This window comes from Rhinopithecus bieti, unplaced genomic scaffold (assembly GCF_001698545.2).
Source record: "Rhinopithecus bieti isolate Rb0 unplaced genomic scaffold, ASM169854v2 scaffold_5025, whole genome shotgun sequence".
NCBI classification, from domain to species: Eukaryota; Metazoa; Chordata; class Mammalia; order Primates; family Cercopithecidae; genus Rhinopithecus; species Rhinopithecus bieti.
Window position 1 is genome coordinate 200,471 of NW_016804637.1, and position 20,830 is coordinate 221,300.

The 20,830-nt window shown below is 52.4% G+C and overlaps 2 protein-coding genes across 6 annotated transcripts in view; both read left to right on the forward strand.

Moving 5' to 3' along the window:
- ODAD3 (outer dynein arm docking complex subunit 3) overlaps nucleotides 1-1,878 on the forward strand; it is a 13,399-nt gene extending 11,521 nt beyond the window's left edge. The window contains exons 11-13 of the mRNA XM_017869441.1: nucleotides 647-802; nucleotides 1,270-1,354; nucleotides 1,536-1,878. Coding sequence (XP_017724930.1) covers nucleotides 647-802; nucleotides 1,270-1,354; nucleotides 1,536-1,648 — 354 coding nt within the window. The 3' untranslated portion in view covers nucleotides 1,649-1,878. The remainder of the gene's footprint in view (nucleotides 1-646; nucleotides 803-1,269; nucleotides 1,355-1,535) is intronic.
- A 1,218-nt stretch (nucleotides 1,879-3,096) lies between these two features.
- Nucleotides 3,097-20,830, forward strand: part of RGL3 (ral guanine nucleotide dissociation stimulator like 3) — a 26,142-nt gene continuing 8,408 nt past the window's right edge. For 2 of the 5 annotated variants that reach the window (XR_001884977.1, XM_017869442.1), the window contains exons 1-13: nucleotides 3,097-3,195; nucleotides 3,656-3,769; nucleotides 5,628-5,851; nucleotides 6,019-6,072; nucleotides 6,535-6,746; nucleotides 15,473-15,615; nucleotides 15,703-15,918; nucleotides 17,245-17,348; nucleotides 17,440-17,524; nucleotides 19,713-19,769; nucleotides 19,878-19,964; nucleotides 20,134-20,166; nucleotides 20,255-20,376. Coding sequence is in view for 4 of the 5 variants with exons in the window: in XM_017869442.1 (XP_017724931.1) it covers nucleotides 3,163-3,195; nucleotides 3,656-3,769; nucleotides 5,628-5,851; nucleotides 6,019-6,072; nucleotides 6,535-6,746; nucleotides 15,473-15,615; nucleotides 15,703-15,918; nucleotides 17,245-17,348; nucleotides 17,440-17,524; nucleotides 19,713-19,769; nucleotides 19,878-19,964; nucleotides 20,134-20,166; nucleotides 20,255-20,376 (1,484 nt within the window). In the remaining variant the exon portion in view is untranslated. Of the gene's footprint in view, nucleotides 3,196-3,655; nucleotides 3,770-3,842; nucleotides 4,015-5,627; nucleotides 5,852-6,018; nucleotides 6,073-6,534; nucleotides 6,747-15,472; nucleotides 15,616-15,702; nucleotides 15,919-17,244; nucleotides 17,349-17,439; nucleotides 17,525-19,712; nucleotides 19,770-19,877; nucleotides 19,965-20,133; nucleotides 20,167-20,254; nucleotides 20,377-20,830 lie in introns of those variants that run through there. The other 3 variants (XM_017869443.1, XM_017869445.1, XM_017869444.1) reach the window with 3 other exon arrangements.

Here is a 20,830-nt window from a genome sequence, read left to right on the forward strand (position 1 = left end):
TAGGCCCCGCCCGGGGGAAGCCCCACCAGGCCCACACGGGACCGAAGAGGCGCAGCCACGAAGCGGGGGTTCCTGCCACACCCGCCTGCCCTGGAAAACATGGCCTACCACATCCTCTGTCCCGGACGTCAGAGTCCCCGCCCACAGGGGAAGCCCCACCCCATTCCTCAGAGTCCCCGCCCCACCTCCCTGGGGAAGCTCTCACTCCCCAAGGAAGCCCAAGACTTCAGAGCCCCTGTCCCGTCTCAAGCTCCGCCTCCAAGGGAAAGAAGTCCCACCCTGTCCCCGAAAACCACCCTATCCCCGAAAACCTATCTGCAATTCTGGAGCACCCCGAGACAGAAGCCCTATCCTGCCCGCAGCAGAGGCCCATTTCTTCAGGAGGCCATCCCACAATGGTCTCCCTCGAATCCTTACTGTTCCCAAGAGGCCTCCCCGAAACCTTTTCATATAGAGCTAGAGTTCAGAGACTCCCCCATCACAGACCTGGCCTTGATCTAAGTCCCCGCCCACAATGGCTAGGATGGCCCCTGTAGGTGGGCCCTTACCTCCTAGGCCCAGCTCCCGAGAGAAAAGCCCCGCCCCTGGGTGGAGCCTTCCAATAGGCCCCACCCCTCTCGGCTGACCTGGCTCTACCTTGGCCAAGGAGGACGGCCGCTTTGCGGGAAAGGAGCTGGATCCCCAGGCAGATAACTATCTGCCAAGCCTGCTGGGCCTCGTGGAGGAAAAGCTGCTGAAACTGCAGGCGCAGCTCGGGAGCCACGACGTGCAAGAGATGCTGCGCCACATCGCTGACCGCGAGGTGCCCTGCAGCCCTGGGGCAGAGCTCCAGAGATCTAGGAGTAGTGGGGCTGAGTCGGAAAACCAGGGAACTGGGGGCCACTTCGAGAGACCAGAGTGCAAGCTGATCAGCCAGGAAGGGGTCTCGGGGACACAATGGGTGAGGTTTGACGAGCTAGGGATGAGCCCGAGCCACGAGGGAAGAAACCAGACGAGGTGCCGGCGGGTCCCGGGAGGCTAGAGGACGCGGCTGGGGGATCGGGATGGGGAGAGGCCTATGCAGCGCCCCAGAGACCAGGGGCGGACCTGAGTGATGAGGAGGTGAAGCTGGGTATCAAGGTGCCTGCTGAAGGAAGGATGGAAGTGGGCAATGGTCTCCAGTTGGAACGAGGGCATATCTCGGAATGGGGTAGGGAGGAAGGGGAACGTGATTTCTCGGTGGCCCCTGGCCCCTCCCACCTTCCTCTCTCACTTCCCATCCCCGCTTAGTTCCTCGCCAGCTTAGAGGGAAGGCTGCCCGAATACAACACCCGCATCGCCCTGCCCCTTGCCACTCCCAAGGACAAGTTTTTTGGTCAGTATGGGTGGGGGGATGAAGGGGTGCGGTTAGGGCCCCAAGTTGGGGAGCAGGAGGTTGTCCCATACCCTGCTCAGGGCCAAGGTGGGGGTAGAGTGGGGTGATAAAGGGAAGGGGTGCCAGGGACGGGGACCTGGATCCCTCATCGCTCCCTGCTCATCCCCCCCACCCCCCGTAGATGAAGAGAGTGAGGAGGAGGACAACGAGGTAGTGACCCGCGCATCGCTAAAGATCCGTTCCCAGAAATTAATCGAAAGCCACAAGAAGCACCGTCGCTCTCGGAGGTCCTAGAGTCGCCCTGACACCCACCTGGCGGCCCCCATCGGTGCCCCCGATCCCTCCGGGTCTACCGCAGGCCCCATGGGGCCCCTTCAAGGGCTGAACGCGGCCTGGACAGGGAGCGGAGGCGGCCAGCGGCGCCCAGAGGGGAGGAAGGGGCCGGGTCAGACGTTCCCACAGTAAATCTCCCCAGTCGGGTCTGCCCCGGCCTCAGAGTTGCGCAATAAAGGTTACTGACCATGCCCCTGGCATTCATCTCTTTTTGACCCTGCACCACCCAAGAGATGGCTGTCCCTGAAAATCCAGGGCCACAGACTCTGCGTCCTCCAACCTGGGTCATGATGACTCCCATCAGCTGGTGACGCAGTTGGAGCTTAAAAATGGGAGATGGCCACATGTAGTGGTTTTACGCCTGTAATCCCAGTATTTGGGGAGGCTGAATTGGGAGGATCACTTGAGTCCAGGAGCTTAGGCTGCAGTGAGCTATGATCATGCTACTGCACTCCAGCCTGGGCCACAGAGCCGGACCCTGTCTCAATAAATAAAATAAGAGCGGGGTGCAGTGGCCCATACCTGTATTCCCAGCACTTTGGGAGGCTGAGCTGGGTGTATCGATTGAGCCCAAGGGTTCCAGAATAGCCTGGGCAAGATGGTGAAAACCAGTTCTTACCAAAAAAAAAAAAAAAAAAAAAAGCTGAGCATGGTGGCACGTGCCTGTAGTCCCAGCTACTTGGGAGACCGAGGCAGGAGAATAGACTGAACACAGGAGGTGGAGGTTGCAGTGAGCCAAGATCAAGCCACTACACTCCAGCCTCAGCACCAGGAGTGAGACCCTGTCTCTAAAAAATAATAAGGCTGGGCGCCATGGTTCACGCCTGCAATCCCGGCATTTTGGAAGGAAGGCTGAAGCGGGTGAATTTCTTGAGGCCAGGATTGAGCCTGGCAAGCATGGCAAAACCCCGTCTCTACAAAAAATACAAAAATTAGCCGGGCATGGTGGCACACATCTGTAATCCCAGCTACTTGGGAGGCTGAGGCAAGAGAATTGTTTGAACCTGGGAGATGGAGGTTGCAGTGAGCTGAGATCAAGCCACTGTACTCCAGCCTGGGTGACAGAACGAAACTCGATCCCAAAATAATAACAATAATAGTAAAAAGTGGAAGATGCCCTCACACTTGGTCAAGCTAGCCTCTTCCACTGGAGGACAGAGGACTCTGGTCTGGGAACACTCACCTGCCCCATACAGGAACTCCCCACATCCGGGGTACCAAAAAGATCTCTTGGGGATAGATGTGTGCTTTCTCCTGGGTACAGATTGATAGGCACCCAGCGGAAGAGCCAGGACCTCTCCTGGGCTCGCGCGGGGTCCAGCTGGAGGCACCCAGAAGCTGGGTCGGGCCTGCCCCGCCCAGCCCCAGCAGCTCGGCCGCCCCGCCCCTCTGGCCCCAGCGCCCGGCCACTGCCCGCCACCCGCCGGCCCTTCCGTTTCACTCAGCGGAGCCACTGAGAGGGACGGGTGCCGGCCATGGAGCGCACAGCAGGCAAAGAGCTGGCCCTGGTAAGGGAACAAGGGATCCCCGGACCCCGCATTCCTGGTGACCCGCAGGTCCAGAAACTCCAAGTGCCCTCCCGTCGGACGCTATCTGCTCCCATCTGAACTTGCCCTGGAGTCCCCTCCTGGGGACTCACGGCCCTTGACCCAGGGAAGCGACTACTTCCTCTTAGGGATAGGGGCGCGAGTCTCTGAGCGCAGTCGGCAGAAAGGGCTAGAGACAGGTTCTATGAGGAGGGGCCCTGGGACATCCCCAAATGCTACCACATGTCCTCAGGACCTGGGAGGAGGGGACCCGCGGCTAGGAGGGTACTAGCCTGGGACCCCAGCCCAAGTCTCGCAGCTTCTGGCTGGGAAGGGGCGTGGGGATGGAGCAGCAAGACTCAGCCCGAGTCCAAGCCGCCAAGGAGGCCGAGGCCCCAGGACCTGTGCCCCTTTGGTGCCCTGAGTCCGCCTCTGCGTCTAGGCACCGCTGCAGGACTGGGGTGAAGAGACCGAGGACGGCGCGGTGTACAGTGTCTCCCTGCGGCGACAGCGCAGTCAGCGCTTGAGCCCGGCGGAGGGCACCGGGGGCAGCCAGGTGAGGAGGGGGTTTGGTGGGTGGCGCGGGGCCGGAAGCGACCAGGTGAGGGCGGAGCTGGAGAGCCGAGCACAAGCCGCCAGATGCAGTGGGTGGAAGGAAGGGAGGGGCTCAGAGGCGACCAGGTGAGGCGACCAGGTAGAAGGAGGCCTGGGGGCGGCCAGGTAAGTGGGGGAAGATCCAGGAAATCCGATGGGGCCAGGTGATGGCCGCGCAGTTCCCGAGAGGAGCCTGGGGACAACTTGGTAAGGACAGAACTGGACGACAGGGTTAGGAAAGGCAGGTTTAGAGGGCCGGGGCTGGAAGGTGGAAAGGGGTTGGTTTAGAAGTGGCTGGGTGAGGGCGGGTGGGGCAGCCAGTGAAGCGCGACAGGAGGGCTGAGGGAAGCCCGGGGTGAACTAGAGTGTATGTGTGGGGGCAGGGGGAGGGAGTAGACGACAGGGCATGGGAGAGGGAGGGTTTCCAGGGCAGGTTGCAGGAGATATTTGTGGATGGGGAGGAATAGTAACTTCAAGTGGGCAGGGTGTGGGGCACACACCTGTAATCCCTGAGCTTTGAGAGACCAAGGCAGGAGGCCAGGAATTCGAGACCAGCCTGGACAACACAGCAAGATTCTCTATATATAAAATAAAATCAAAATTTAGCTGTGCGTGGTGATGCCCAGCAGTGGCCCAGCTACTCAGGAGGCTGGGGCAGGAGGACCACTTGAGTCTAGGAGTTGGAGGGTGCAGTGAGCTATGATTGTGCCACTGCACCCCAGCCTGGGCAACAAAACAAGACCCTGTCTCTAAAAAAAACAAACCGAAACAATAACTCCAAGAAGCCGGGAGTCAGAGGAATCACATGAAAGAGTGGTGCTAGGGGCTGGGCATGGTGGCTCACGCCTGTAATCCCAGCACTTTGGGAGGCTGAGGCGGGTGGATCATGAGGTCAGGAGTTCAAGACCAACCTGGCCAAGATGGTGAAACATCGTCTCTACTAAAAATACAAAAAAATTAGCTGGGCGTGGTGTGGGTGCCTGTAATCCCAGCTACTTGGGAGGCTGAGGCAGACAATTACTTGAACCCAGGAGGCAGAGGTTTCAGTGAGCCAAGATCACGCCACTGCACTCCAGCCTAGGTGACAGAGCAAGATTCTGTCTAAAAAAAAAAAAATAGTGGTGCTAGGGGCTGGGCACTGTGGTTCACGCCTGTAATGCCAGCCCTTTGGGAGACTTTGAGAGGCCAAGGTGGGCAGATTACTTGAAGTCAGGAGCTCGAGACCAGTCTGACCAACATGGTGAAACCCTGTCTATAAAAATTAGCTGGGCATGGTGGTGTGCACATGTAGTTTCAGCTTGGAGGCTGAGGCAGGAGGACTGTCTGAACCCAGGAGGCAGAAGTTGAAGTGACCCAAGATGGTGCCACTGCACTCCTACCTGGGTAACAGAGTGAAACGCTGTCTCAAAAAAAAAAAAAAAAAAAGCCAGGGGCAGTGGCTCACACCTGTATACCCAGCACTTTGGGAGGCTGAGGCAGGCGGATCACAAGGTCAGGACATCGACACCATCCTGGCTAACACGGTGAAAACCCGTCTCTACTAAAATACATACACAAAATTGCTGGGTGTGGTGGCGGATGCCTGTAGTCCCAGCTACTCCGGAGGCTGAGGCAGGAGAATGGCATAAACCTGGGAGGCGGAGATTGCAGTGAGCCGAGATCGCACCACTGCACTCCAGCCTAGGCGACAGAGCGAGACTCCGTTTCAAAAAAAAAAGAAAAGAAAAGAAAAAGAGTGGTGATAGTGATGAATGTGATTAGAGAAGGGGTGCTGCGAGGACCACTCCTGCTCTCTCATGGCCGCCTCTCCCCTCCTGCAGGCCCCCAGCCCCATTGCTAACACCTTCCTCCACTATCGAACCAGCAAGGTGAGGGTGCTGAGGGCGGCGCGCCTGGAGCGGCTGGTGGGAGAGTTGGTGTCTGGAGACCGTGAGCAGGACCCCAGCTTTGTGCCCGCCTTCCTGGCCACCTACCGGACCTTTGTACCCACTGCCCACCTGCTGGGCTTTCTGCTGCCACCAATGCCGCCGCCCCCACCTCCTGGGTCAGTAGTGAACCAGAACCTCCATGTTCCCCACCCTAGACCCCCAATTGGGCACCCCCCTCCACCTCCTCAGGTGTGGAACCAGGAAACACCTCCCAAATCCAGAGCCCTCTTCCTAAGCCCCTCTAGCTTCCCCCTTCTTCACCTGCTGGGGAACTTCTTCCCAGGGTAGAGATCAAGAAGACAGCGATACAAGATCTGAGCTTCAACAAGAACCTGAGGTGGGTCCTTCATCCAGATAGGGGAGTGCTGGGAGAGAAATCCTGGAGGTCAAAGGTTAGCAGTTGGCCTGGGGTTTTGAAAATTGCAGGTTGGGTAATAAAAGACTGGGAGTCAAGCCAGGCTTGGTGGTTCACTCCTGTAATCCCAGCACTTTGGAAGGCAGAGGCAGGTGGATCATTGGAGGTCAGGAGTTAGAGACCAGCCTGGCCAACATGGCAAAACCCTGTCTCTACTAAAAATACAAAAAAAAAAAAAAAAAAAAAAAAATTAGCTGGGCGTGGTGCTACCCCCCTGTAGTCCCAGCTACTCGGGAGGCTGAGGTTGCAGTGAGTCAAGATCAGGCCACTGCACTGCAGCCTTGGTGACACAGTGAGACTCTGTCTCAAAAAAAAACATTACAGGAGTCACATTCTAGGTCCCCTACTCTGGACCCAGTTCTGAGACCCTGCCTCTCTGGCCAGGGCTGTGGTGTCAGTGCTGGGCTCCTGGCTGCAGGACCACCCTCAGGATTTCCGAGACCCCCCTGCCCACTCGGACCTGGGCAGTGTCCGAACCTTTCTGGGCTGGGCGGCCCCAGGGAGCGCTGAGGCTCGAAAAGCAGAGAAGCTTCTGGAAGATTTTTTGGAGGAGGCTAAACGAGAGCAGGAAGAGGAATCACCTCAGGTGTGGACAGGTGAGGGGTTTTTGGATCCAGTCGTGTTCTGAGAAGGCCTTTCTTGCCTGCTTCTTCCCATACAGACTTTCTCTCCCCTCTCAGAGCTGCAAAACTTAAGCAAGGTTTTTAACTCTAAGTCTCAATTTCCTCATCTGTACAATGGGGATAATAATTCTTTGTCGTCCAGGCGTGGTGGCTCACGCCTGTAATCCCGCAGTTTGGGAGGCCGAGGCGGGCGTATCACCTGAGGTCAGGAGTTCGAGACCAGTCTGACAAACATGGAGAAACCCCGTCCCCACTAAAAATACAAAATTAGCCGGGCATGGTGGCGCATGCCCGTAATCCCAACTACTCAGGAGGCTGAGGCAGAATAATCGCTTGAACCCGGGAGGCGGAGATTGCAGTGAGCTGAGATCACACCACTGCAATCCAGCCTAGGCAACAGGAGCGAAACTCCATCTTAAAAAAAAAAAAAAATCTTTGTCTGAAGTATTAGCACATGTCTAATACTTTTCCCTCCTTCGTGCCATTGGGTCAGGATTCCTGTGTTTCTAGCTGCATACCATTGCCTTGATACTTGTCTTTAATTATTATTATTATTTTTTGAGTCAGGGTCTTGCTCTGTTGCCCAGGCTGGAGTGCATGTCTCCATCATGGTTCACTGCAGGCTCAACATCCTGGGCTCAAGCGATCCTTCCTTCTGGGCCTCCCAAAGTGCTGGCATTACAGGCGCAAGCCACTATACCCAGCCTGTAAAATTTTCTTATTTTGAAATTCTTTTTTCATTTTTTTTTTTTTTTTTTTTTTTGAGACACAGTCTCGCACTGTTACCCAGGCTGGAGTGCAGTGGCACGATCTCCGCTCACTGCAACCTCCACCTCCTGGGCTCAAGTCATTCTCCTGTCTCAGCCTCCTGTGTAGCTAGGACCATAGGCGCATGTCACCATGCCCAGCTAATTATTTTGTAGAGGTGAGATTGTGCCATGTTGCCCAGGCTGGTCTCAAACTCCTAAACTCAAGTGATCCGCCTGCCTTGGCCTCCCAAAATGCTGGGATTACAGCCATGAGCCATTGTGCAGGCGCAGCCTCCTTACTTGATTATTGGCTTTCGCTCATCTCATAGACTGTGAGTGCGTGAGAGGAGGACCTGTTGTTCTTGCTCCCAGCTCTGTCCCCAGGGGCAGGAACAACACAGATTAGTTTGCTGAATAATTGCATCCTGCTTAGGAAGTATCATCTTTCACCCATCTGTGTTTGATCTGATCCGCATCACAAAAGCATCTCTATCCTTAATCCCCGTCGCTTAATCTCCAGATTATAGTGGCCACATTCTTGTTCAATTTACAAAGTAGCAGCTACTTCTCCATCCCTGGTGACAAAGTCTCAGTTATTTATATATATAAAGGCATATATATATATACACACACGTGTGTGTGTATATATATGTGTGTGTGTGTATATATATGTGTGTGTGTGTGTATATATGTGTGTGTGTGTGTGTGTATATGTGTGTGTGTGTGTGTGTGTGTATATATATGATTTCTCCAGCTGATTCCAAGTCATTAGAGCTCCGTAGTCCAGTGTGGTGACCACTAGCCCCTGTCGCTATTTAAATTAATTAAAATTAAATAAAATTCAGGTCTTTTCTTTTTAGAGATGGGGTCTTGCCATTTTGCCCAGGCTGGTCTCGAACTCCTGGGCTTAAGCAATCCTCTGGCCTCAACCTCTCAGGGTGCTGGGATTGTAAGTGTGAGCCATTGTGCCTGACCCTACCTTTTTTTTTTTTTTGAGACGGAGTTTCGCTCTTGTTGCCCAAGCTGGAGTGCAGTGGCATGATCTCGGCTTACTGCAACCTCCACCTCCCGGGTTAAAGTGATACTCCTGCCTCAGCCTCCTGAGTAGCTGGGATTACAGATGTGTGCCACCACGCCCAGCTAATTTTTGCATTTTTAGTAGAGACGGGGTTTCACTGTGTTAGCCAGGATGGCCTCAATCTCCTGACCTCGTGATCCGCCCGCCTCGGCATCCCAAATTGCTGGTATTACAGGCATGAGCCACCATGCCGGCCTTTTTTTTTTTTTTTTGATTTTTGAGACGGAGTCTCGCTCTGTCGCCCAGGCTGGAGTGCAGTGGCGCCATCTCAGCACACTGCAACAGTGCCTCCTGGATACAAGAGATTCTCCTCCCTCAGCCTCCCAAGTAGCTGAAATTATAGGCACCTGCCACCACACCAGCTAATTTTGTCTTTTTATTAGAGACAGCGTTTCACTATGTTGGTCAGTGTGGTCTCGAACTCCTGACCTCAGTGATCCACCCACCTTGGTCTCCCAAAGTGCTGGGATTACAGGCGTGCGCTACCATGCCTGGCCCATTTTTTTTTTTTTTTTTTCAAAATCCAGTCAAGCAAAGGCAAAAATTCAAGTCTTCAATCCCACTACCCACATTTTGAGTATTTAGCCACCACACTGGACAGAGCAGCTAGAGAATTTTTCCACCATTGCAGAGAATTCTATGGAAAGTGCTGCCGTAGTTTCCTTGAGGTCAGAGGAGAAAATTAACACTTGTTTAAAACCTTCTACGTGCTAGGCTCTGGGACACACTTTTTTATTTTATTTTATTTATTTATTTTTATTTATTTATTTATTTTTTTGAGGTGGAGTCTCGCTCTGTCGCCCAGGCTGGAGTGCAGTGACGCAATCTCGGCTCACTGCAAGCTCCGCCTCCCGGGTTCACGCCATTCTCCTGCCTCAGCCTCCTGAGTAGCTGGGACTACAGGCGCCCTCTACTGTGCCCGGCTAATTTTTTGTATTTTTAATAGAGACGGGGTTTCACCGTGGTCTCGATCTCCTGACCTCGTGATTCGCCTGCCTCGGCCTCCCAAAGTGCTGGGATTACAGGCGTGAGCCACCGCGCCCGGCCGTTATTTTTATTTTATTTTGAGACAGAGTCTTGCTCTGTCGCCCAGGCTGGAGGGCAATGCTGCGATCTTGGCTTACTGCAACCTCTGCCTCCTGGGTTCAAGTGATTCTCCTTCCTCAGCCTCCCACTACAGGTGTGTGTCACCACATCCGGCTAATTTTTTGTAGTTTTAGTAGAGATGGGGTTTTACCATGCTAGCCAGGATGGTCTCGATCTCCTGACCTCGTGATCTGCTCGCCTTGGTCTCCCAAAGTGCTGGGATGACAGGTGTGAGCCACCGCACCCTACTATGAATTTTATTTTTAGATACAGGGTCTTGCTGTGGTATCGAACTCCTGACCTCGTGATCCGCCCGCCTCGGCCTCCCAAAGTGCTGGGATTACAGGCGTGAGCCACCGCGCCCGGCCGTTATTTTTATTTTATTTTGAGACAGAGTCTTGCTCTGTCGCCCAGGCTGGAGGGCAATGCTGCGATCTTGGCTTACTGCAACCTCTGCCTCCTGGGTTCAAGTGATTCTCCTTCCTCAGCCTCCCACTACAGGTGTGTGTCACCACATCCGGCTAATTTTTTGTAGTTTTAGTAGAGATGGGGTTTTACCATGCTAGCCAGGATGGTCTCGATCTCCTGACCTCGTGATCTGCTCGCCTTGGTCTCCCAAAGTGCTGGGATGACAGGTGTGAGCCACCGCACCCTACTATGAATTTTATTTTTAGATACAGGGTCTTGCTGTGTTGCCCAGGCTGGACTTGAACTCCTGGGCTCAAGTGAGCCTCCTGAGTAGCTAAGACTACACTTGCACCATGTAGTTTAGAAGAAAGTAGATGACCACCATGCTCATCTATTTTATTTTAAGAACTTTATTTTGGGTTCACTTTTTGCTATGGAAAATTTCAGACATATACAAAAGTAGAGAGAATAGTATGATGAACATTCAGACATCCATCGCCTATCATCAACGATAATCAATTTCACAAAAAAAAATATTTTCAGGATGATTTTAAAACAAATCCCAGGCTTATGTCAGTTCACACATAAATGTTTTGGGAACACACGTCTGACAACAGGCTTGCTTTTTTTTTTTTTTTTTTGAGATGGAGTTTCACTCTTGCTGCCCAGGCTAGATCTCAGGATCTCAGCTCACCTCAACCTCCGCCTCCTGGATTCAAGTGATTCTCCTGCCTCAGCCTCCCTAGTAGCTGGGATTACATGCACGCAGCACCACTCCTGGCTAATTTTGTATTTTTAGTTGAGGGGGGAGTTTCTCCATGTTTGTCAGGCTGGTCTCGAACTCCTGACCTCAGGTGATCTGCCCCCCTCGGCCTCCCAAATTGTTGGGATTACAGGCATGAGCCATGGCGCCCGGCCCTTTTATTTTGAATTTTTTAGTAACCTTCATGTTTATAATTTTAAAACAAAATCAGAAATATTTGATATAAAAAAATACCCAGTCCAAGCTGAAAGCAGAGGCTCCTGCTGGCAATCCCAGCACTTTGGGAGGCCAAGGCAGATGGATGGCTTGAGCCCAGGAGATTGAGACCAGCCTGGGCAACATGTTGAAACTTTGTGTCTACAAATAATTAGCAGAGCATGGTGGTGACTGCCTATAGTCCCAGCTGCTTGGGAGGCTGAGGCAAGAGGATCATTTTAACTTGGGAGGGTCAAGGCTGCAGTGAGCCGTGATTGTGCCACTGTAGTCCAGCCTAGGTAACAGAGCGAGATCCTGCTTCAAAAAAAGAAAAAATACCCAGTCCATATTCAAATATTCAAATCCCCCACTTGCCCCTGAACCTGTTTTTTTGGACACTGGGTCTTCCTATTTTGCCTGGGGTGGGCTTGAACTCTTGACCCTCCCACCTCAGCTTCCTGAGTAGCTGGGACCACAGGTGCCTACCACCATGCCCAGCCCTACATTTTTTTGACAGTTGTTTCTGGCCAGGTGTTGTGGCACGTGCCTATAGTCCCAGCTACTTAGGATGCTGAGGTGGAAGGATCTCTTGACCCCGGAAAATCAAGGCTGCCGTGAGCTGTGAGCATGTCCCTACACTCCAGTCTAGGCGACAGAGCTGCGGGAAGGAGGAGTAGTTGTTTCTTCAAATTGAAATCCAAAGAAGATCTACTCAAGGCATTTGGTTGTTTGCTTCTCTCTCTTTTCTTTTTTTTTTTTTTGAGATGGAGTCTCACTCTGTCGTCCAGGCTGGTGTACAATGGCGTGATCTTGGCTCACTGCAACCTCTGCCTCCTGGGTTCAAGTGATTCTCCTGCCTCAGCCGCCTGAGTAGCTGAGATTACAGGTGCCCACCATCACGCCCAGCTAATTTTTGTATTTTTAGTAGTGAGGGGTTTCACCATGTTGGCCGGGCTGGTCTCGAACTCCTAACCTCTAGAGATCTGCCCACCTCCACCTCCCAAAGTGTCAGGATTACAGACATGAGTCACCGCCCCTGACTGGTTGTTTGTTCTTAAGTCTCTTTTATTCTGTAACAGATCCCCATTGCCTCTTGTTTGAAGCTGTTAGAGGGCAAAAAAAATGGGTCATTTGTCCAGAGGTACGCCTCACATTCTTTTGGACTTACCTGTTCGCTTCCTCATAGTGTCATGTAGCATGTTTCTCTATCCCCATTATTGCTGTAACATTTAAAGGTTTGATTAGATGTAGGGGCATTTTTTTCCAGTGACCACTTTTTCTTGAGGGGGGAGAGAGTTTCTTGCTCTGTCACCCAGGTTGGAATGCCATGGCATGATCACAGCTCACTGAAGCCTTGACCTCCTGGGCTCAAGAGATCCTCCCCTCTAAGCCTCTTGAGTAGGTGAGACTACAGGTGTGCATCAGGATGCGCAACTTTAAAAAAATTTTTTCTGTAGAGATGGGGTCTCACTATGCTGCCCAGGCTGGTCTCAAACTCCTGCTCTCAAGCAATCCTCCTACCTCAACCTCCAAAAGTGCTGGGATTATAGGTGTGCCCAGCCCAGTACCCACTTTTAAAAACTAATATTTTGCAATGCCACCTGTCCTAATTCAAGAGGAAAGAGGTAATTACACAGATTTACAAAGATTATTTTAAAATAATAGTATTGGGTGGGGCAGGATGCGGTGGCTCATACCTGTAATCCCAGCACTTTGGGAAGCCGAGGCAGGGGGATAACCTGAGGTCAGGAGTTCGAGACCAGTCTGGCCAACATGGTGAAACCCCATCACTACTTAAAAAAAAAAAAAAAAATTAGCTGGGTATAGTGGCACCTCCTGTAGTGTCAGCTACTCGGGAGGCTGAGGCAGGAGAATCGCTTGAACCCTGGAGGCAGAGGTTGCTGTGAGTGGAGATCGAGCCACTGCACTCCAGCCTGGGCGACAGAGCAAGACTCCGTCACAAAATAAATAAATAAAATCATAGTATGATGCCATAACTAGTACAAAGGAGGAGGAAAATGAGTAATTTACACAGCAATAAACCATGTGTTCAGTGGGTAATGCTTGGGTATGCCCCTCTGGGACACATGATGAGGTTGTCCCATGTCTTTGCCTGTCCTTGCCTGTCACAGTGTAGTGTCACAGTGCTGTTGTACTGACAGCAAAAAGCACCAACTAATGCAGGGGAGGACACTGGTGAGGCAAAGACAGCAACATAGGTGCTGGGGACGTCATTTTCCAAACTTGTGAACAGCATTTGCAATTTGCAAACAAAACAAAGCCCAGACTTTCATGGTCCTTGCATTCTTGGAGCCAAATAAATTTGTGTTTATGAACAAAATAGTCAGGTTGTAGGTAGGTGCAGATTATTGCAAACAAGTTTTTCTTTTGTTTGTGTTTTTTTTGTTGTTGTTTTGTTTTTTGAGATGGAGTCTCGCTCTGTCACCCAGGTTGGAGTGCAGTGGCATGTTCTCGGCTCACTGCAAGCTCCGCCTTCTGGGCCATTCTCCTGCCTCAGCCTCCCGGGTAGCTGGGACTACAGGTGCCCGCCACCACGCCTGGCTAATTTTTTCTATTTTTCAGTAAAGATGAGGTTTCACTGTGTTAGCCAGGATGGTCTCGATCTCCTGACCTTGTGATCCGCCCGTCTCAGCCTCCCAAAGTGCTGGGATTACAGGCGTGAGCCACTGTGCCAGGCTCCTTCTACCTTTCTCAAAGACAAGTCAAGTGCAGTAGTGAGAAGGGGGGAAAGAGTAGAACAAGGAGTTCGATCTGCACCTGTGAACACTCAACTGAGAAAAGTCACTACCTTGGTACCAGCCACAAACAGGTTATTCAAAGACACAAATGTCTGGAGGGCACAATTCAAGATCCCAGCTTCCAAAGTTTCCCTTAGGGGGCGCCACCATCAAAATCCACTAAAGTAAAATTATTCATACTTGTTGAGCACTTTATAGCAATCTGGTATGCATGATCTTAAACAAAAACAAAAATGAAATCCACAGCCAGGTGCACTGGCTCACGCCCACAATCTCAAAACTTTTGGAAGCCAAGAGGGAGGATCGCTTGAGCTCAGGTGTTTGAGACCAGCCTGGCAACATAATGAGACCCTGTCTGTACAAAAAATAAAAAATTAGCTGGGCATGGTGGTGTGCCTGTAGTCCCAGCAACTCAGGAGGCTGAGGCAGGAGGATCACTGGACCCCAAAAGGTTGAGGCTGCTGTGAACTGTGATCACACCACTGTACTCCAGCTTGTGTGACCCTGTTTCAAAGTGAGAGCCTGTTTCAAAAAGAAGACACAGCTCACCCCTGCAATCCCAGCACCTTTGGGAGGCCGAGGCAGGCAGATCACTTGAGGTCAGGAGTTCAAGACCAACCTGGCCAACATGGTGAAACCCTGTCTCTACAAAAATACAAAAGTTAGCTGGGCGTGGTGGCTCTTGCCTGTAATCCCAGCTACTTGGGAGACTGAGGCAGGAGAATTGGTTGAACCCCAGAGGCAGAGGTTGCAGTGAGCCAAGATCGCACCATTGCACTCCAGCCTGGGGGACAGAGTCAGAATCCATCCATTAAAAAAAAAAAAAAAAAAAGACACAGAAAGGTTAAAATACATGCTTTACACAGCAAACTAGTGGACAAGTTTGCATTTGAGTTTGAGACTTTCTGACAATAGCCTTCCCTGAACCAGGAAGTCATATCACCTCTTTCCAAAAAAAGAGGTCAGATTAATCTTATCCTAATACATATTCAAAATTACAAAGCTTTATTTTCTTCTCTGGCCTTTGAGTACCTGGCTTCAAATCCCTGGCCTACCATTCACCGAAGGTGTGACAATTTTTTTTTTTTTTTGCCTCCCTTTCCTTAACTGTAAAAGCTGGATAAATAACAGTACCTCCCTCACTGGACTGGTGTGGTGAGTTACTGAATAAACCCACACTAGCTGCTTAGTGAGCATTACTGTTGCTGTTACATCCTTAAAAACATTCAGGGTCGGGCGCGGTGGCTCACACCTGTAATCCCAGCACTTTGGGAGGCCCAGGCGGACAGATCACTTGAGGTCAGGAATTTGAGACCAGTCTGGCCAACATGGTGAAAGCTCGTCTCTATTAAAAATGCTAAAATTAGCCGGGCATGGTGGCACATGCCTGTAATCCCAGCTACTCTGAAGACTGAGGCAGGAGAATCACTTGAACCCAGCAGGCGGCGGTTGCAGTGAGCTGAGATTGTGCCATGGCACTCCAGCCTGGGCAACAGAGTAAGACTGTAACAGGAAAAAAAAAAAAAAAAAAAAAAGTTCAGAGAGTTCTCCGTTTTACAAATGAGGAAAGTGAGGTTCAGAGAGGGACAGGGACTTGCCCAAGGTCACACAGCCAGTCTTGGATTCAAACTTAAGAGTTTGTAACCCTTTCTAACGATCAGGACCTCCCAGAGTTGCCCAAACTTCTGACCCAGACTCTGCAGAGCCCTGCGCGGAGGAAGAGGAAGGACTCATGCCTCAAGCTCCCCAGCTCCTGGACTTCAGCGTGGAGGAGGTGGCCGAGCAGCTGACCCTCATGGACTTGGTGAGGATCCCGGACTGGGTCGGGATGAGCCACAGTGAGGCGACAGGTTCTGCTAAGCACCAATCCCACACCCCTCCCCTGGCCCAGGAGCTCTTCTCGAAGGTGAGGCCCTACGAGTGCCTGGGCTCCGTGTGGTCGCAGAGGGACCGGCCCGGGGCTGCAGGCGCCTCCCCCACTGTGCGCGCCACCGTGGCCCAGTTCAACACAGTGACCGGCTGTGTGCTGGGTTCCGTGCTCGGAGCGCCGGGCTTGACCGCCCCGCAGAGGGCGCAGCGGCTGGAGAAGTGGATCCGCATCGCCCAGGTGTGTTGGGGGCGCGGGGAGGGGATGCAGGGGCGGGCCCTGGGGCAAGGAGAAGAAATGAGGGCTCCGGAGAGAGGGCGTGTCTAGGCGAGGGAGGAAAGGGGGTGGAAAGTTGATACCTAGGGTGAGACTTGGGTTCAGGGAGGAGGGTCTGGGTCCTGCAGATAGGCTGCGGGCACGACTAGGTCCCAAGGGAGCTGGGAGAAGTAGGGAGCCCGGACCCGAGAAGTCAAGGTCGGAGGTAGGAGCTGGAGGGGCAGCTGGGGGAGGGGCTGGAGCCCGAGGGAGGAGGGAGGAGGGAGGAAGAGACTCCTAGGGCATCAGTGGGAGTCTTGGTAGCTTGTCCGATGTGAGACAAGACCCAGCAGGGGTCCGATCTGGCGTCACAAGTCATGGGATCAGGCCGGGCGCAGTGACTCACTCCTGTAATCCCAACCCTTCGGGGAGAGGGAGGATCGCTTGAACCCTAGAGTCTGAGACCAGACTAGACAACACAGTGAGACCAATGTTTCTTTAAAAAAAAATAAAAAATAAAAAATAAAAATTAGACTTACAGGCCTGGCGCAGTGGCTCACGCCTGTAATCCCAGCACTTTGGGAGGCCGAGGCGGGCAGATCACGAGGTCAGGAGATCGAGATCATCCTGGCTAACACGGTGAAACCCCGTCTCTACTAAAAAATACAAAAAAATTAACCGGGTGTGGTGGCGGGCTCATGTGGTCCCAGCTACTCTGGAGGCTGAGACTTAGACTGGCGCGAACCCGGGAGGCGGAGCTTGCAGTGAGCGGAGACTGAACTCCAGCCTGGACAGAGCGAGACCCCGTTTCAAAAAAAAAAAAAAAAAAAAATAAAAAAAACAAAAAACAAAACCAAACAAACAAACAAACAAAAAATTAGACTTACAAAAAAAAAATTCGCCTGGTGTGGTGGTGTGCCTCTGTAATCCCAGCTACTTGGGAGGCTGAGGCAGGATAATCGCTTGAACCTGGGAGGCGGAGGTTGCAGTGAGCCGAGATCGGGCCATTGCATTCCAGCCTGGGAGCTAAAGCGAGACTCTGTCTAAAAAATAAATAAATAAATAAATAATAATAAAATAAAAATTAGCCGTACATGATGGCACGCGCCTGTAGTCCCAGCTACTGAGGCAGGAGGCTGAGGCATGTGGATCGCTTAAGCCCAGGAGTTGCAGGCTGCCAGTGAGTTATGATCGAGCCACTGCACTCCAGCCTGGGCCATAGACCCTATCTCTAAAAAAAAAAAAAGAAGAAGTTTCAGGATGAAAGGTGGATACTGCCTGGGTCTGACCTGCCTCCCCACCGCCCGGCAGCGCTGTCGAGAACTGCGGAACCTCTCCTCCTTGCGCGCCATCCTGTCCGCCCTGCAATCTAACCCCATCTACCGGCTCAAGCGCAGCTGGGGGGCCGTAAGCCGGTGAGCTGGGGCGGGACCTCTTCCCTACCCCATCCCAGGTCTGACCCTTCCAAGCCACTGACCCCTGACCACCCTTTTCCTGTCCTCCCAGGGAACCGCTATCTACTTTCAGGAAACTTTCGCAGATTTTCTCCGATGAGAACAACCACCTTAGCAGCAGAGAGATTCTTTTCCAGGTAGAGACGGATGCAGACCCCGGAGATTTTAGGCCCGGGAAGTTGGGGGAGGGACTTGGGGCCAGGCAGGGAGAATCGCCCTGCTGTGGTCAGGACACTCTGTCCTTCTCTACTGCTCAGCAATGACCTTACCCTTGTCCCTGACGGGTTGCACGTTTTTCTTTCCTTTCCTTCCTGCGTTACAGTTCACAGTCAGTGACTGCCCTATTTATTCACTCAGCAAAACACAAGAAATCACAAAGAAAAGGTTACTTAAGGCCAGAGTCATAGCACAGGGTGGGAACAAAAAAAAAAATGTTCTGAGGACTTTACCTTGATAAGCAAAACCAAAAAATGTGTGTCAAAAGTCTGGCTTATTTGTAGGCAAGATTTAGATTCTCATTGCACTCATGCAGTGGTTTTTACAGTGAATCTAGAATAGATGCTTGGGCCTGGAACATTCTCCACCCCACAAGGTTTGCATGCAACTTGCTCCCTCACCTCCTTCTGGTCTCTGATCAAATGTCCCTGCCTCTGAGAGGCCTTCCCAGCCTCCATCATCCCCAAAACCACACATCTGGTTTTTTGTTGTTGTTGTTGTCGTCATTGTGTTTTTTGTTTGTTTGTTTTTTTGTTTGTTTGTATTGAGACGGAGTCTCACTCCGTCACCCAGACTGGAATGCAGTGGCACGATCTTGGCTCACTGCAACCTCCACCTCCCAGGATCAAGCAATTCTCTCTGCTTCAGCCTCCCAAGTAGCTAGGATTACAGGCACCTGCCACCACGCCTGGCTAATTTTTGTATTTGGTAGAGAAGGGGTTTTGTCATGTTGGCCAGGCTGGTCTTGAATCCCTAACCTGAGGTGATCCACCTGCCTTGGCTTCCCGAAGTGTTGGCATTACAGGCGTGAGCCATCACTCCCAGCCAAATTTTATATTTTTTGTTCACTGTTAGCTACCCAGCACCTAGAACAACACATGAGCTGAGCTCTGTGGCTCACGCCTATAATCCCAGCACTTTGGGAGGCCGAGGCGAGAGGATCACTTGAGCCCAGGAGTTCAAGACCAACCTGGGCAACATGGCAAAACCCCATCTCTGCAAAAAATACAAAAATTAGCTGGGCGTTGGTGGTGCACACCTGTAGTCCCAGCTACTCAGGAGGCTGAGGTGGGAGGATCGCTTGAACTTGGGCTGTCAAGGCTCCAGTGAGCCAAGATCATGCCACTACACTCCAGCCTGAGTGACAAAGTGAGACTCTATCTCAAAATAAAATAAAATAAAAAGTAAATAAACAGCAGCAAATTCAGGATACCCAGGAGATCCTTGGCAGGCCTGTGCCATCCAGCTGCAGACAAAGATTCTCTCCTTGTTAAGGCCAGCCCTGGGGGCCACCACCCCACAAGCCCCACCTCTCATGGGGGAGCTCTCTCCCTGCTCCACCCAAGGCGATCTGGCTTCTCGAGTGGGCCTTCACCACTGGCTTTTTTTTTTTTTTTTTTTTTGAGATGTTTTGGTCTTGTTGCCCAAGTTGGAGTGCAATGGTGCGATCTCGGCTCACTGCAACCTCCGCCTCCCGGGTTCAAACGATTCTCCTGCCTCAGCTTCCCGAGTAGCTGGGATTACAGAAACAAGCTACCACGCCCAGCTAGTTTTTTGTATTTTTAGTAGAAACAGGGTTTCACTCTATTAGCCAGGCTGGTCTCAAACTCCTTACTTCATGTGATCCACCAGCCTCAGCCTTCAAAAGTGCTGGGATTACAGGCGTGAGCCACCATGTCCGGCCTTTAAAAAATAGTTTTTTTTTTTTTGAGAGGGAGTCTCACTCTGTCGCCCAGGCTGGAGTGCAGTGGCACGATCTCGGCTCACTGCAGCCTCTGCTTCCCAGGTTCAAGCTATCCTTCTGCCTCAGCCTCCCAAGTAGCTGGGACTACAGGCGTGAGCCACCAAACCTGGCTAATTTTTGTATTTTTAGTAGAGATGGGGTTTCACTATATTGGCCAGGGTGGTCTCGAACTCCTGACCTCACATGATCTGCTTGCCTTGGCCTCCCACAGTGCTGGGATTATAGGCATGAGCCATCACGCCTGGCCTACCACTGGCTTTTGATTACTCAAAGCACAAAGGGTATATACAATGGGTCTGCAGGCATCATCCCTGAGGAATTGTCCGAGGGGACCCCAGGCCTGCTCAGTTTTTCTCTTCCCCCAGGAGGAGGCCACTGAGGGATCCCAAAAAGAGGACAACACCCCAGGCAGCCTGCCCTCGGTGAGTGATTACAGTTTGGGATGGGGACAAGTGGGACCTTCAGGGAGGGGCATGGAGATTGATGGGGTCAGTTGTGGCCCTGAGTGACTGGAGCTTTGGGGGCCGCAGAAACCACCGCCAGGCCCTGTCCCCTACCTTGGCACCTTCCTCACGGACCTGGTTATGCTGGACACAGCCCTGCCGGATATGTTGGAGGTCTGATCCCTGACCCTTGACCCCTGACCCCAGCTCCACTTGCCTCGATATCCACCCTTGATCCTACCTGTACTCCTGACCCCGCCCCACAGTGGGGCACCTGACATCCCAGCCCCTGACCTTGACCCTTGACCCTGGGTGCTATAATTCAGACATACTTTGCCCCCAGGGGGATCTCATTAACTTTGAGAAGAGGAGGAAGGTGAGTGGAGGCTACAGTGGGTGTGGGGGTGGTGCCTGAGGGTGGGGTGGGGTGGGGCAGGGTACAGTCTCAGAGGCTCATCCCCCAGGAGTGGGAGATCCTGGCCCGCATCCAGCAGTTGCAGAGGCGCTGTCAGAGCTACACCCTGAGCCCCCACCCGCCCATCCTGGCTGCCCTGCATGCCCAGCGCCAGCTCAGTGAGGAACAGAGGTGACCACCCTGTAGCCTGTTCTGGCCCCACCCCAGCCGATCCTGGGTCACGAACTGGATTCCACCCACTCCGTACACACCTCCAGCTCCTCCCAAGACCCCCTCTTGAGCCCTGACCCCCCTACAACCTGTGACCTTGCAGTATCTCCAGCTGAATCAACTAGACTGGGCCTGGTGGTTCACACGTGTAATCCCAGCACTTGGGAGGCCAAGGTGGGTGGATCACTTGAGCCCAGGAGTTTGAGACCAGCCTGGGCAACATGTCAAAACCCCATCTCTACAAAAAAATACAAAAATTAGCTGAACGTGGTGTTGAGTGCCATTGGTCCCAGCTACTTTGGGAGGCTGAAGTGGGAGGATCGCTGGAGCCTGGGAAGCAGAGATTGGAGTGAGCCAAAATCACACCACTGCAGCTCCAGTCTAGGTAACAGAGTAAGACCCTGTCTCAAAAAAA